Below are 13,133 nucleotides of genomic sequence, written 5' to 3'. Positions count from 1 at the left end.
AGCTTGAGGGAACTTCAGAGTTGATGGCCCCTCCCAAACCTTAACCATTGTTCTAATCGTGAGCTTCAAATAGGGTTGGCTGATTTAAGGTGGACGGGGTGTCCACCTCCATGTATATCGCTAGAATCTGAGGTTACTTCAGAGAGGACAAGCCCCCTTAAGATGGACGGAGTGGTCCACCTATCAGTAAACTTGAGGGCACGTCAGGGTTGATACTTCCAAAAATTGATCAAGTGTGTCCACTTTGAGCTTATTTCATAAAATCGAGAGTTTGAAAGGGTCAGCCTTGTTTTATGGTGGGCAGCGTGTCCACCTCCATATAGCTCCCCAAACACTGGCAGTACAGCAGAGTTGCCTGGCCTCCTTGAAGTGGACTGAGCATTTCCTCCTCTGTATGGGTGGCCAGCTAATCAGTGAACTTGTGGTCACTTCAGATGCCGTGTCCCCTCCTAAAACTTGACCAACTGTTGATTGTTTACATTGAGCATTTTCAAGTAAGGTTGACCCTTTCAATGTGGACGGTGTCACCACCTCCATGTATCTCAATGAAAGGTGGCTGGGTGGCCAACCCATCAGTGGACTTGAGGTCACTTCAGAGTTGACTTTGCTAAAAACTGACCAAGCGTGGACTGTTTTAATTGAGAGGTTGAGAGGTTAATCTTACCAGTAAACTTGCGGTCACTTCTGAGTTGATGCCCCCTCCCAAAACTTGACCGTGTGTGGATTGCTCTAACTTGAGAGCATCAAACAGGGTTGGCTGGTTCAAGGTGGGCGGTGTGTTGACCTCCATATATCTCACTAAACACTGAGGTGACTTCAGGGTGGGCCGCCCCCCTTAAAATGAATGGCGTGGTCCACCTATCAGGAAACTTTGGGGCACGTCAGAGTTGATGGCCCCTCCCAAACCTTGACCATTGTTCTAATTGGGAGTTTCAAACAGGATTGCCAAATTTAAGGTGGACGGGGTGTCCACCTCCATGTGTATCACTACAATCTGAGGTTACTTCAGAGAGGAGAAGTCCCCTTTAAATGGACTGAGTGGTCCACCTATCAGTAAACTTGTGGTCACTTCAGACACTATGTCCCCTCCTAAAACTTGACCGTGTGTGGATTGTTTTATTGAGAGTTTCAAAATGGGTTGGCTGGTTCAAGGTGGGCGGTGTGTTGACCTCCATATATCTCACTATTCACTGAGGTAACTTCAGAATGGCCCCTAGCCCCCTTAAAATGGTTGGAGTGGTCCACCTATCAGTGAACTTGTGGTTACTTCAGAGTTGATACTTCCAAAAATTAACCAAGTGTGTCCACTTTGAGCTTATTTGATTCAACTGAGAGTTGTTTTATGGTGGGCAGCGTTTCCACCTCCATGTATCTCTCCAAACACTGACAGTCCAGTAGATTTGACCGACCTCTTTAAAGTGGACTGAGCATTTCCTCCTCTGTATGGGTGGGCAGCTTATCAGTGACTTGTGGTCACTTCAGAGTTGATGGCCCCTCCCAAACCTTCTAACTGAGAGCTTCAAGCAGGGTTGGCTGATTTAAGGTGGATGGGGTGTCCATCTCCATTTAAATGCATATATGTATCACTACAATCTGAGGTTACTTCAGAGTGGACAGGCCACCTTAAAATGGACTGAGTGCCCAACTTATCAGTAAACGTGTGGCCACTTCAGACCCCGATGCCCCCTCGTAAAAACCTGAGCAACTGTGAATTGTTTTCTTGAGAGTTTCAGACTGGGTCAGCTGATTTAAGGTGGTCACTTTAGAGCAGATGTCCCCTCCTAAAAACTGACCCCATGTATCCTCCCCTGGTGTGTGTGGTGGTCCCCTGCCCTCTAAAGATGGAGGCTCTGCATTGGCTCTGCTGTGATTTGTCAGGGTGGGCTTCCCTGCTGACGATGGCACTGGGGTGTCCACTGGCAGTGACCTCTGCCCCTCCGGGATCCTCCCACCGGTTTGTGACGGCCCCCCCACCGGCCTGCAGTTGTTTGCACAGCTGTTCGTCATTAGTGCCAAGGCTCTCGTTTCTGCTTTTTATTCCCTTTTTTTAATTTTTCTTTCTCTCGGTAACATCTGTGTGCCATTCCCTCATTGTGCCACCCTTGAAGGCTGGCATCTTGTTGGTCCCTGGTATTTCTCACCCCAGATTAATCTGAGCACCGCCCACTTCAAGAGCACCCACTTGTGGAGGTCTGCCCGTTTCTCACTGAACCACGGGGGGCAGGCCGGGTACCACAGCTCATTTCTCCAAAGTGGGCCATCTTTGGGACAAACAGCAGCAGCAGCCATCCCCAAGGACCTCCAAGGCAAGTGGCACCACGGCCCGGGTCCTCAACCACGTGAAGTGACTGTGCATTTGGCAGTACTGTGAGCAATCAGCAGGGCTGGGGTGGCACAAGGTGAGCTGCTTATGCCAGAGCCCTGCTTACCAGTGAGCTGGCATGCCAATGTAATATACAGTAGAATGATCCATAAAGAGGACCAAAAGTGACACGCGGCTGAGCCTGTGGAATATGCAGCTCAGCAATGCCAATTAATCACTCCAAAATAATGGAAAGTGCAGGGCAGAAGGTAGAGGGCACCAACATCAGTTCAAAATAAGAAACAGAAATAACAATGTGACCTGAAAATGGATTACAATGTAATGGTCTGCCCAAAGTAAGCGAGGCTCAGACAGGCTGCCCTTGGCTTTGAACCCGTGTCTTAGTGTCCTGATTATTTTATTTGTCATCTGTAATATTTATTTGTTCTTCATGGAGCCGCTGATCCTCTGATGTTCATTTGGCCTTTTCATTTTCTTTGTCATTTTCCCCTTTCCTCTTTATGTCGAGCCTGGGGAGGCGGGGCCTTCCACTGCTGCAAGCAAGCTGCCATCTGAGCCCCCCGTTAAAGCCACCGTCGAGTGACTTGTCACAGTGTGCCTGCTGCTTCCACAGGAGACACACTTGCCATGCTTGGGCATCGGAAATTGCAGGAGCCACTTGGTTTGTACGTAAGCCGAGAAGTTTGTCAAAAAGCTGACGGGGTCCTGATGGGAGACTGGAATGCTTTTTGTTAGGCTGCCAGGTTATGACCAATGTGCCCAGAGGGGTTCAAGGCCAGGGAGCTCAACTTACTGATCGTGGAGTTGGAGGCTGGCGATGTGTGTGTGTGTCGATTAGCACATGCGAGTAAGAAATATCACTCTACTCTGACCGTATAATTTTATAAGTGATCACAGACACCAGAGGGCAGTGTACTCGGAGATGCCATCAATGGCAGAGTTCAGACACTAGAGGGCAATGTAGTTAGAAATACCAACAGTTATAAAGTTTAGACACAAGATGGCAGTGTAATCAGTAATACCATCAATAACAGCTCTCAGACACCAGAGGGTGATCTAGTCAGAGACATCTTCATTGACGGAGTTCAGACACCAGAGGGCAATGTGGGCATTAATACCACTTGAGTGTAAACACCAGAGGGCAGTGTAGTCAGAGATGCCATCAGTGACAGAGTTCAGACACTAGAGGGCAATATAGTCATTATTACCGTATATCTTCCAATAGTAGCCCTGGCGTTTATTCAAAAAATTATTCGGACGGCCCGGTGTTTAAAAGAGACTGGCTATTATTTGCCTCGCAGACAGAATGGTGATGGGTAAACGGGGTTCATTTGGCAGTAAAATACGGTATGGTACCGTATTTACGGGCACAAAATGTAGGCAACAACACCGGATGAACATTTCAGGATTTAATGGAATTATCAGTACAGCAGTACGGTCTTATTAAAGCAGTATACAGTGCGGTACTACCGTAAGCATGAAAAACAGGTACGGTAGACGTCAACTTTCTTGCCAATGATGCCACCAGCACTGGCCTGCACCAGTCCGAATTTCGCACGAAAGCGCTCATCAGCCCGACAAGTCCCCTGCGGAACATAAGGAAATGCAATAAGCTCGAAACTCACGCATATACGTATACATTACGACATGAGACTGGATAAGATACGACAAAGTACAGTACTTACCATCTACTCGTCGTCTGAATAGGTCATGATTGCTTCGTTATTTGCGAGTTCTTCTTCATCTTCCTCTTCTTGTGATGGCAATACAGGTACTCCCATTGCTTGTTGTCGCGCAGTAATCCGTTTTATCAGGATGAACGTGTCGAAGATGGCATTTTCATGTTCTTCCCGCCACCTCTGCCCTCCCTGTGGGGTTATGATTGACGTGGAGACGAAAGGGCAAAATGTACACAAAGAAATTTCTTTTTGACTTTCTCGCTTCCTCGATAGCATCCGACGACAAAACATTTTTGACACGAAAAGGTACTTACCGTATGATTCACTGCAGGAGGGCGGTAGCCCAGGTGGTACGAAAAGAGGATTAGCGCACGAAAAAGGCAGTGGGTCATTGGAGATCGGCGTTTACTACAGACCGGCGCTTAAAGGAGACCGGCGTCTATTTGTCGCGACATCTCTTCAAACCCGCCGTTTATTGGAAACGGCCGTCAATAAGAAGCCGGCCACCATTACTAGAAGATATACGGTACGATCAGTAGTAAAGTTCACACACTAGAGGGCGATGGAGTTAGAAATGCCGGCAGTTATAAAGTTTAGACAGTAGATGGCAGTCCAGTCAGTAATACCATCAATAACAACACTCAGACACCAGAGGTGATGTAGTCATTAATACCATCAATAGTAAAGTTTGAACACTAGAAGAGTTAGTGCTAACTATGGAGTTAGAAATACCAGCAGTAATAAAGTTTAGACAGTAAATGGCAGTGCATTCAGTAATACCATCAGTAACAGCACTCAAGCATCAGAGGGTGATGTAGTCAGAGACATCATCATTGACAGAGATCAGACACTAGAGGGCAGTGCAGTCAGAGTTACCATCGTTGGCAGAATTCAGACACTAAATGCCAATGTGGTCATTAATTCTATCAGTAACTGAGTGCAGACACCAGAGGGCAGTGTAGGCAGAGATACCATCAGTGACAGAGCTTATGCACTAGAGGGCGACAGAGTTGGAAATACCAACAGCAATAAAGTTTAGACACAAGAGGGCAGTGCAGTCAGAGTTACCATCACTGGCTGAGTGCAGACACTAGGGGGCAGTGTAGTCACAGATGGCCTCAGTGGCCGAGTGCAGACACTAGGGGGCAGTGTAGTCACAGATGGCCTCAGTGGCGGAGTGCAGACACTAGGGGGCAATGTAAACTCTGTCCCTGATTGTATACCTGACTGTGTCGCCCTTTAGTGTGTGATCTCCATTAAAGGTTTTTATGGCCCTTACTGTCCGGCGTAGCGATTTCATTGAAATGTTTTACTTACTTGTGCTGCTCGACATGCCTCTTCTTGCCGCTCTCTCCGGTGCCATCATCAGTGAGCAGACCTGCCTGACCACAAACTTGAAGAATCTCGGACCCCCGCTTGTCACAACTTAGCAGCAACAGTTACAGAATGTTATGAGGATGGAGCCGTCCGTGCAGACTACTGAGCACACGGGTGTTTCCGTCAGTTTTCTTCCCTTTGTGTTTTGGGCTGGCTAACTGAGTTACTTTTAGGTTTCACGTTTGCTCCGAGCCTTTCGACGCACTTTTGTATTTTATGCCGTTTTGTGTTTTCTTCATTTTTACACCAGAGTGTCCTGATTGCTATTTGTGCTCCCCCTGTCATTCTCTTTTATCTTCTATTGACAATCTCCTTGTAGCTGTAGTGTCAGTTTGTCTGCTGCCTCTGTTTTTCACAGCAGAGCTAATCTTTACGGTGCACCATCTGTTGGAATGAACACTGCAGTGCATTTTATTACAAAGTACATTCTAACAGATGGCGCCTCCTACTAACACGTGAATGGGGAATACGCCTGACTGAGGGACACTGCTGGATGGACAGACAGCAGCTCATGTTGTACACGTACAGCGGACCGAGACCCTCCTTGTTTTCTGCGCGTGTTATTGTGTTGAAGATTTCATGTTATTGCCAGCTTTGCCCATCTGTCTTCACCCAAAAACCCACACAAAGTGAAGACATATTTTCAGAATAGTTTGCAAGGTTATCATTATTCAGAGCTTTAACGCAGCACTTGGGCAGCTTTCTTGGCGAGGTCTCTACAGGCTTTGCACACCTGGATTTGGACAGCTGGTCCCATTCTTCCTGTCACTCTCCATCAGACTAGGTGGGACACGTCTGTCAAGTGTCATCTTCAGATCCCCCCATCTTCTATTTGATTTAAGTCTGGGCTTTGGTTGGGCCACTCCGAGACTTGTCCTGAGGCCACTTCAGCGTTGTCACGGCTGGTCACTTCTAAAAGTTGAACCGCAGCATTCAGTTTGGGGCAGGTTAGGCTTCAAGGACCTCATTGAACTGTCATCTTTAATTTGAGGCGGGGTGCAGTCCAAAGCAGGTTTTCTTCAAGGACCTCTCTGGATTTGGTTGAATCCTGGCCAGTCTCCATGTCCCTGCACCCCCATAGTGTGACGGTGCCACCACCTGCTTCACCAAAGAGATGGCATTAAGTAGGTGATGAGCTGTGCCTGCTCCTCAGACATAATGACTGGAGGTCTGCCCAGAGAGTTCAGTTTTTGTCTCATCAGACCTGAGAATCTTTTTCTTCAGGCTGTCAGGGTCCTTAAAAATGCCTTTCACTCGACCGTGACCGTGACGGTGCCACGTCACCACAGCAGAGACATCTGGTTGATGGCGTGCAGCTGAGATGGCCGTCCTTCTCACAGGTTCTCCCGTCTCGTCAGAGGACTTTCTGAAGCTCAGCTAGTTGTGACCATTAGATTCTCAGTTACCTCTCTGACCAAGGCTCCTCTCGCCTGGTCACTCAGTTTGACCGGACCCCCAATTCAAGGAATAGTCCTGGTGGTTCCAAACGTCTTCTGTGTCACAGTCCTTGAGACCACTGGGAACGCACAAAGCTCTACAGATGGTGTGATGACCCAGCTTGATGATGGCAGGTCTCCAGAGAGGTCCTTGGACCTCATGGCTTGGTGTCTGACCTGACATGCAGTGTGAATCGTGGGACCTTCTACACACAGGTGTGGGTTTGTGCCTTTCTGTGGGAGGAAACCTGAGGCACCTGGAGGACCCCCACACAGACACGGGGAGGACGTGCAGAATCCACGCAGGGGACACAACTCTTGATCTCCTTACTGCGAGGCACTCATGCTACCAGTGTGCCATTGTAGCTGCCCAGGAGGTTAATATCTAATATAATACATAGCAGTACAGTAATACAATTCAATAAATGGTCCATTTGCAATTCTTATTATTGATAAATCAAATGACTCGAATCACTTCACCGTGTAGTTCAGAAGAATCAAATCAGAAACGTTAATCAAAATGCCCACCATCAGTATTAACTTATGGTATCAGTTTGTCTGTTGCCTTGTTTGCTATTGTGTTCTCAACAGCAATGTTTGTGAGGCACCATCTGTTGGAATGAAAAATGCAGCACGTGCATTACAACATGCTGTACAGCTGCGGTGCTTGCCGGTACCGAGTGTCACTGGCTCCTTGCCTCTTCCCTTATTTATTTATTTGTTTATTTATTCACCCGAGTGGCACGGTGGCACAGTGGTAGTGCTGCTGCCTCACAGTTCTCCCCGTGTCTGCGTGGGTTCCCTCGCACAGTCCACAGACATGCAGGTTAGGGTGCATTGGCGATTCTAAATTGTCCCTAGTGTGTATGCTTGGTGTGTGTGTGTGTGCCCTGCGGTGGGCTGGCGCCCTGCCCGGGGTTTGTTTCCTGCCTTGTGTCCTGTGTTGGCTGGGATTGGCTCCAGCAGACCCCCGTGACCCTGTAGTTAGGATATAGCGGGTTGGATAATGGATGGATGGATGGATTTATTCACCCAAATAATCACAATCTTCTTTATGGATGAGCACCTCACGATTTCACATGACCTCCCTGCCCGCTTTTTCACAAAGGTCTCCGTTCAAAATTGTTGTACTGAGAATACTTCGCTCCGTACCTTTCTGTCCCACTGTAATGGGCATTGAACTCGGGTGACTCTGGCAGACTCGCCATCCTTTAAGGCCGCCCTGCAGCTGGCGCTGAAGCTGCTCATTCGAATGATGGACCTCCAAGCTCATACTGTTGGTGACTCATCTGTGATGCCATCGCCAGGCTGAAGCAGCTGGTCAGTGCTGTAACAATGAATTCCAGTAGGTGGCGCGTCACAGACATTAACACGGAGTACGGCCAACATACGGTGACAGCCACACAGAAATCGGCTTCCATTAAGGAGGTGAGAGAAAGTATAAACCAATCGTAAATCCTGACTTCTCTCATTATGTGTCTGTGTGGAGCTGTGGGTCACAATTTCAGTTCCAGGGTCCCGGGTTCAAATCCCAGTCCAGTTATCGTCTCCTGGTGTTTGCGTGGGGTTTTTCCTGAGTGGCGTGTGTGCACCAGGGTCCTCTGCAGCGGACAATAAAAGTGGGGAAGATGAAAGAATTTCTTGGGGACTCGAAACACAAGTGGGAATAAAGGATGAAAGTGAATTCTCCAGCCTTTGTTTTGGAGCTCAGATGAAAGAACACAACAAAGCCCACCTTGTGAGTTGGTTGGGCTGTTCTGCCCGTTTCTCAGGGTCTCTTTATGCAGCTTCTCTTCTTCATTAGTTGCCCTCCCCACTCAGTGGCCGGGTGGTGTGCAGACATTGCCAGATGTTCATGTGGGGTGGTCTTCCATTTTCAAGCTTGACCTGGCAGTCTCCTCCAGCTTCATGTCTCTCCATTTTTTTGTTTTCATTTCAGATAAGTGAAAAGCCCCTTTTTGTTCCAGGAGTTTGGGGTCCGTACTTCTCTGCCATGGTGCCAGGGTTTTGGCTAAATGAAGGTGGACAGAGCGCAACGGGCAGACTGGTGAGTGTGTGGGGAGACGAGAAGCTGAGACTGTTGGGGACACGTGAGGACCACCTGCCTGCCTGTGTGACCCACTGAGAGCCCATCCTGCTGGTGGTCAGTGAGTAAGGGGGCAAAAATTCAGATGGCCTTCACACCTCATAAGGTTGGGCTGCTGTGGGCTCTTATATAGCACCCTGCATCCTCTTCATGGTTCATTCCCATTTGATAGATGAGTTCTTATTAGCAAGAAGATGGGATGGAGGAAGGAACGAGACGAGGGGGCCGGGAAGGGAAGTGGAAACTCCATGTGCCTGCAGTGGCTTCTCTCTTATTTTATTTTGCCATTCATATGATGTGAGAAAGAGCTGCGTCACCATTGAACTCCCCAGACTGTCATTACCGTGTGACATCTGCTCATCTGTCCCCCTTATCTGTCCTTCTTGTGTCTTACAGCTGGACTTCATCGTCCGAGGACACGCCGCCTTCCCGGAGCTGCAGAGACGAGCTGAGCACAGGTCAGAGTGAGGCTTTCACCCAAATCTGCCATTTTGTCTCCTGTTTAGTTTTGGGAGTGTCTGTGCTCAGGGGCTTGGGCACCAACACTAATATCCCACCTGAGATGGTGGCAGCGGTGGGGTTTGCACTCGGGCCCTTTGGATTACAAGATGTCAGCAGATCTGAACATGGAACTTGAGTAGTGAGGGATAAGGTGACTGTGTAGTCTGAAGACCCTGAGTTCAAGTCCTGCTGTGGCGAGAGAGAGAGAAAGAGAGAAAGAAAGAGAAATGGATGGGTGGATGGATAGATAGACAAACTGAAAGTTTATATAGCTCCTTTTAGGGTTTGGATCCTAGCTCTGTGGAAATCAAAGTACTGTTGATTGCAGAGAAAGAAAGAAAGAAAGAAAGAAAGAAAGAAAGAAAGAAAGAAAGAGAAAGAAAGAAAGAGAGAAAAATGGATGGATGTACAAAGTGAAAGAAAGTTTATATAGCTCCTTTCTGGCTTTTGATTCTAGTTCTTTGGAAATGAAAGTACTGTTGATTGCAGAAAAAGAAAGAAAGATAGATAGATAGATATATGAAAGGCACTATATGATAGATAGATAGATAGATAGATCACACCTGCGAGCGCCTGCCACTACATCAGAGTCCTAGGGAGCTGCCCAGTTGCTCATCCAGTTGCTCAATGCTGCTTGTATTCCCAACATCCTGACTTGGCGTTCCTCTGCCGCTGTCCCTGCCTGAGTGGAGGGGGACGTCACCCCGAGTTTAGATGGCGGTGTTGTCACCTCTGAATAAGACTAACAAATAAGAAGTCGGAATGAACCGTCGGGGTGCCACCATAGCATCCCTGTCTAATAATACATAGTGGGGAGGAGACAGCTGGGCCCTGCGTGTGGAGCCGATGCGGATTGTGAGTGTTTGAGAAAATGGATTTTGAAAGAACAGAATTTCATTCTGATTTTGTGAAAGGAGGGAAGATTATTAATTAGATTCCTTGGGAAAAATGAGACTTACTGCAGAGCTCATGCAAAGACTGAATTGGTCAGAAGGAGGATCCTTTGATTCAGAATGTGGAGGAGGAAGCAAGTGTTTTTCTTTTGATTTTTAAAGTAAAAAGAAGGAATAGTTGGTAGAGAGCGCTGCTCTTGTGACCATTTGAGGAAAATAACATTTGAAAGATGGGAGTTTTTTTTTTTCAATTCTATGGAAGCAGGGAAGAATATTAAACTTTAGAAAAGCCGGATACCTGTTCAGAATCCTTGGAGAAAACGACTTCGTACAGAGCTGTTATGAAGTGTAGACTGGTCAGATGGAGGATCCTTTGACTTGGAATGTGGAGGAGGTGGGAATTCCATTTTTGAAATATTTGGGAAAGCAAGTTTTTTTTTCTTATGGTTTCTAAAGGAAGGAATAGTTGAAAGAAGACAGCTTCACTTGGAATGTGGAGCAGATGCAGACTGAGAGCATTCCTGAAGGTACTTTTGAAAGTTAGGATTTTTTTTTCTCATTTTATGGAAGGAAGGAAAAGAAGGAAGGAGGAATTTTAAACTTTAGAAAGGTTGCATTCCTGTTTGGAATGCTTGGGAAAAACACCTTCGTACAGAGCTGTTATGAAGTGTAGACTGGTCAGATGGAGGATCCTTTGACTTGGAATGTGGAGGAGATGGGAATTCTGTTTGGAATATTTAAGTTTTTTCTTATGGTTTTTAAAGAAAGGGATATTGGAAAGAAGATAACTGCACTTGGAATTTGGAGCAGATGCAGAGTGAGAGCATTCTTAAAGATACTTTTGAAAGATGGGAATTTTGCTCTGATTTTGGATTTTTGGATTTGGGTTGGATCCCCAATAGAATCCTTGGGAAAGATGAGACTTCCTACTGAGTGCTAATAAAGAGTAGATTAGTCAGAAGGAGGATATTTTCACTATGAGGAAGTGGGAATTCTGTTTGGTGCATTGGATTTGGAGCACAACGTTTACTTCAGTAGGTGTGTGGAATTGTGGGAACGACAGCCATACAGAGATGCGGAGTACCAGGGGAATTTTTGTAATTCCGAACTTCTGCTAAAGAAGATGGAAAGCAGAGAGAGTGAGACTTCGGGTGGCAGGAGTCAGACACAGTGGGATTTCATAGAAACAAAGCCCGACGGTCTGCTGAAGGGACGTGTCTGTCCTGGCATGTGTTCACCATTCGGCAGACCCTCACATTCACCTCGGCTCGCTCTGTTAGGCCCCCCAGGGGCCGAGAAGGAGCAGCACACGTGCAGCAGCCCTTAATGAAAAAATGTGTGTTATGGTTGAAAGCCAAATGAACATCTGCGCAAGGGCCAGGGGTCAAAACCGAGGACGGCAATGCCCCCCATGGGACCGCCCTGACACGGCCTCAGCTACACATTTGCCAGCGAGTTCCCTGGCAGTCGGAAGGCACAAAGCCACAGCCCTGCCGACTGAATGGGGGCTCCAGGGGCTCACTGGGCACTCGGCTCCACCGGGCCATCTGTGGAATTGTACTGGGAGAAGGGATCAGCCGCCCTGCCGCTCTCTTGTAAAGCCTCATGGGCCTTGTGTAGTAAAAGCCAATTGTCTGTGTATAAACGCGGATCTGTGAAAGGTGCTATATAAGATGGAGGCCACTCGGCTGACTGCATGCATAGGTGTGAGTGTGCCGGTGATGGGTGGGCGTTTATGAAAGGCGCTGTATAAAGCAGTGACTGCCTGATTATGTGGGATTGTTATCTTTGAAAGGCACTATATGAGTGTATGCCAGTTTATGTGTGTGTATGAAAGGCACTATATAAAGGGTGACTGACTGGGTCCTTGGGTGCAGATCGTTTCGCCTCACCCACTCCCACCTGCTGTGTCACCCTGAACTCGTGTGCCCCTCAACATATAAGCACATGTCTGTCTGTGCCCGTTGTGGTGAAGTTTATGTAAGGCGCTATATGAAACAGTGCCTGTCGGAGTATGTGTAACTGTTATCCATGATAGGCGCTACAGTCATGGCCGAAATTATCGGCACCCCTGGAATTCTCCCAGAAAATTGTTGCAATTCCAAAATGTTTTGGTATCCACATGTTTATGTGCATTGGAACAACACAAAAAACAGGAAAAAAAAGCCAAATCTGACATCACGTCACACAGAACTCCAAAACCGGGCCGGACAAAATTATTGGCACCTTTTCCAAATTGTGGGTGAATCGTTTTATTTCAAGCATATGACGCTCGTTTGAACTCGCCTGTGCTGGCAATATAGCAGTCTCACCTGAAGCCAGTTAAAATGGAGACAAGTGGACTCAGCCTTTGTGTTGTGTGTCTGAGTGTGTCACACTAAACATGGAGAACAGAAAGAAGAGCAGAGAACTGTCTGAGGACTTGAGAACAAACATTGTGGAAAAATATCAACAGTCTCACAGCTACAAGTCCATCTCCAGAGATCTTCATGTTCCTCTGCCCATATAATCAAGAAGTTCACAACACAATGCACTGTAGCTGATCTCGCTGGACGTGGACGGAAGAGAAAAATTAATAAAAGACTTCAACGAAGGAGAGTGCGAATGGTGGATGAACAGCCCAATCAACTTCAAAACGTATTCAGGGTGTTCTGCAGACTCCAGGTGTCAGCGCGAACTGTCCGTCGACATCTGAACGAAATGAAACGCTATGGCAGGAGAGCCAGGAGGACCCCACTGCTGACACAGAAACATAAAAAAGCCAGACTGGAGTTTGCCACGATGTACTTGAGGAAGCCAAAATCCTTCTGGGCGAACGTCTTGTGGACAGAAGAGACC

General features: G+C 47.3%; 1 protein-coding gene across 3 annotated transcripts in view; it reads left to right on the top strand.

Moving 5' to 3' along the window:
- fggy (FGGY carbohydrate kinase domain containing) overlaps positions 1-13,133 on the top strand; it is a 155,690-nt gene that overhangs the window by 118,219 nt on the left and 24,338 nt on the right. For all 3 annotated transcript variants that reach the window (XM_039734715.1, XM_039734716.1, XM_039734717.1), the window contains exons 9-10: positions 8,755-8,862; positions 9,298-9,359. In XM_039734715.1, the coding sequence (XP_039590649.1) occupies positions 8,755-8,862; positions 9,298-9,359 (170 nt within the window). The remainder of the gene's footprint in view (positions 1-8,754; positions 8,863-9,297; positions 9,360-13,133) is intronic.

This window comes from Polypterus senegalus, chromosome 14 (genome assembly GCF_016835505.1).
Source record: "Polypterus senegalus isolate Bchr_013 chromosome 14, ASM1683550v1, whole genome shotgun sequence".
Lineage (NCBI taxonomy): Eukaryota > Metazoa > Chordata > Cladistia > Polypteriformes > Polypteridae > Polypterus > Polypterus senegalus.
This window is presented reverse-complemented; position numbering and strand designations above follow the sequence as displayed.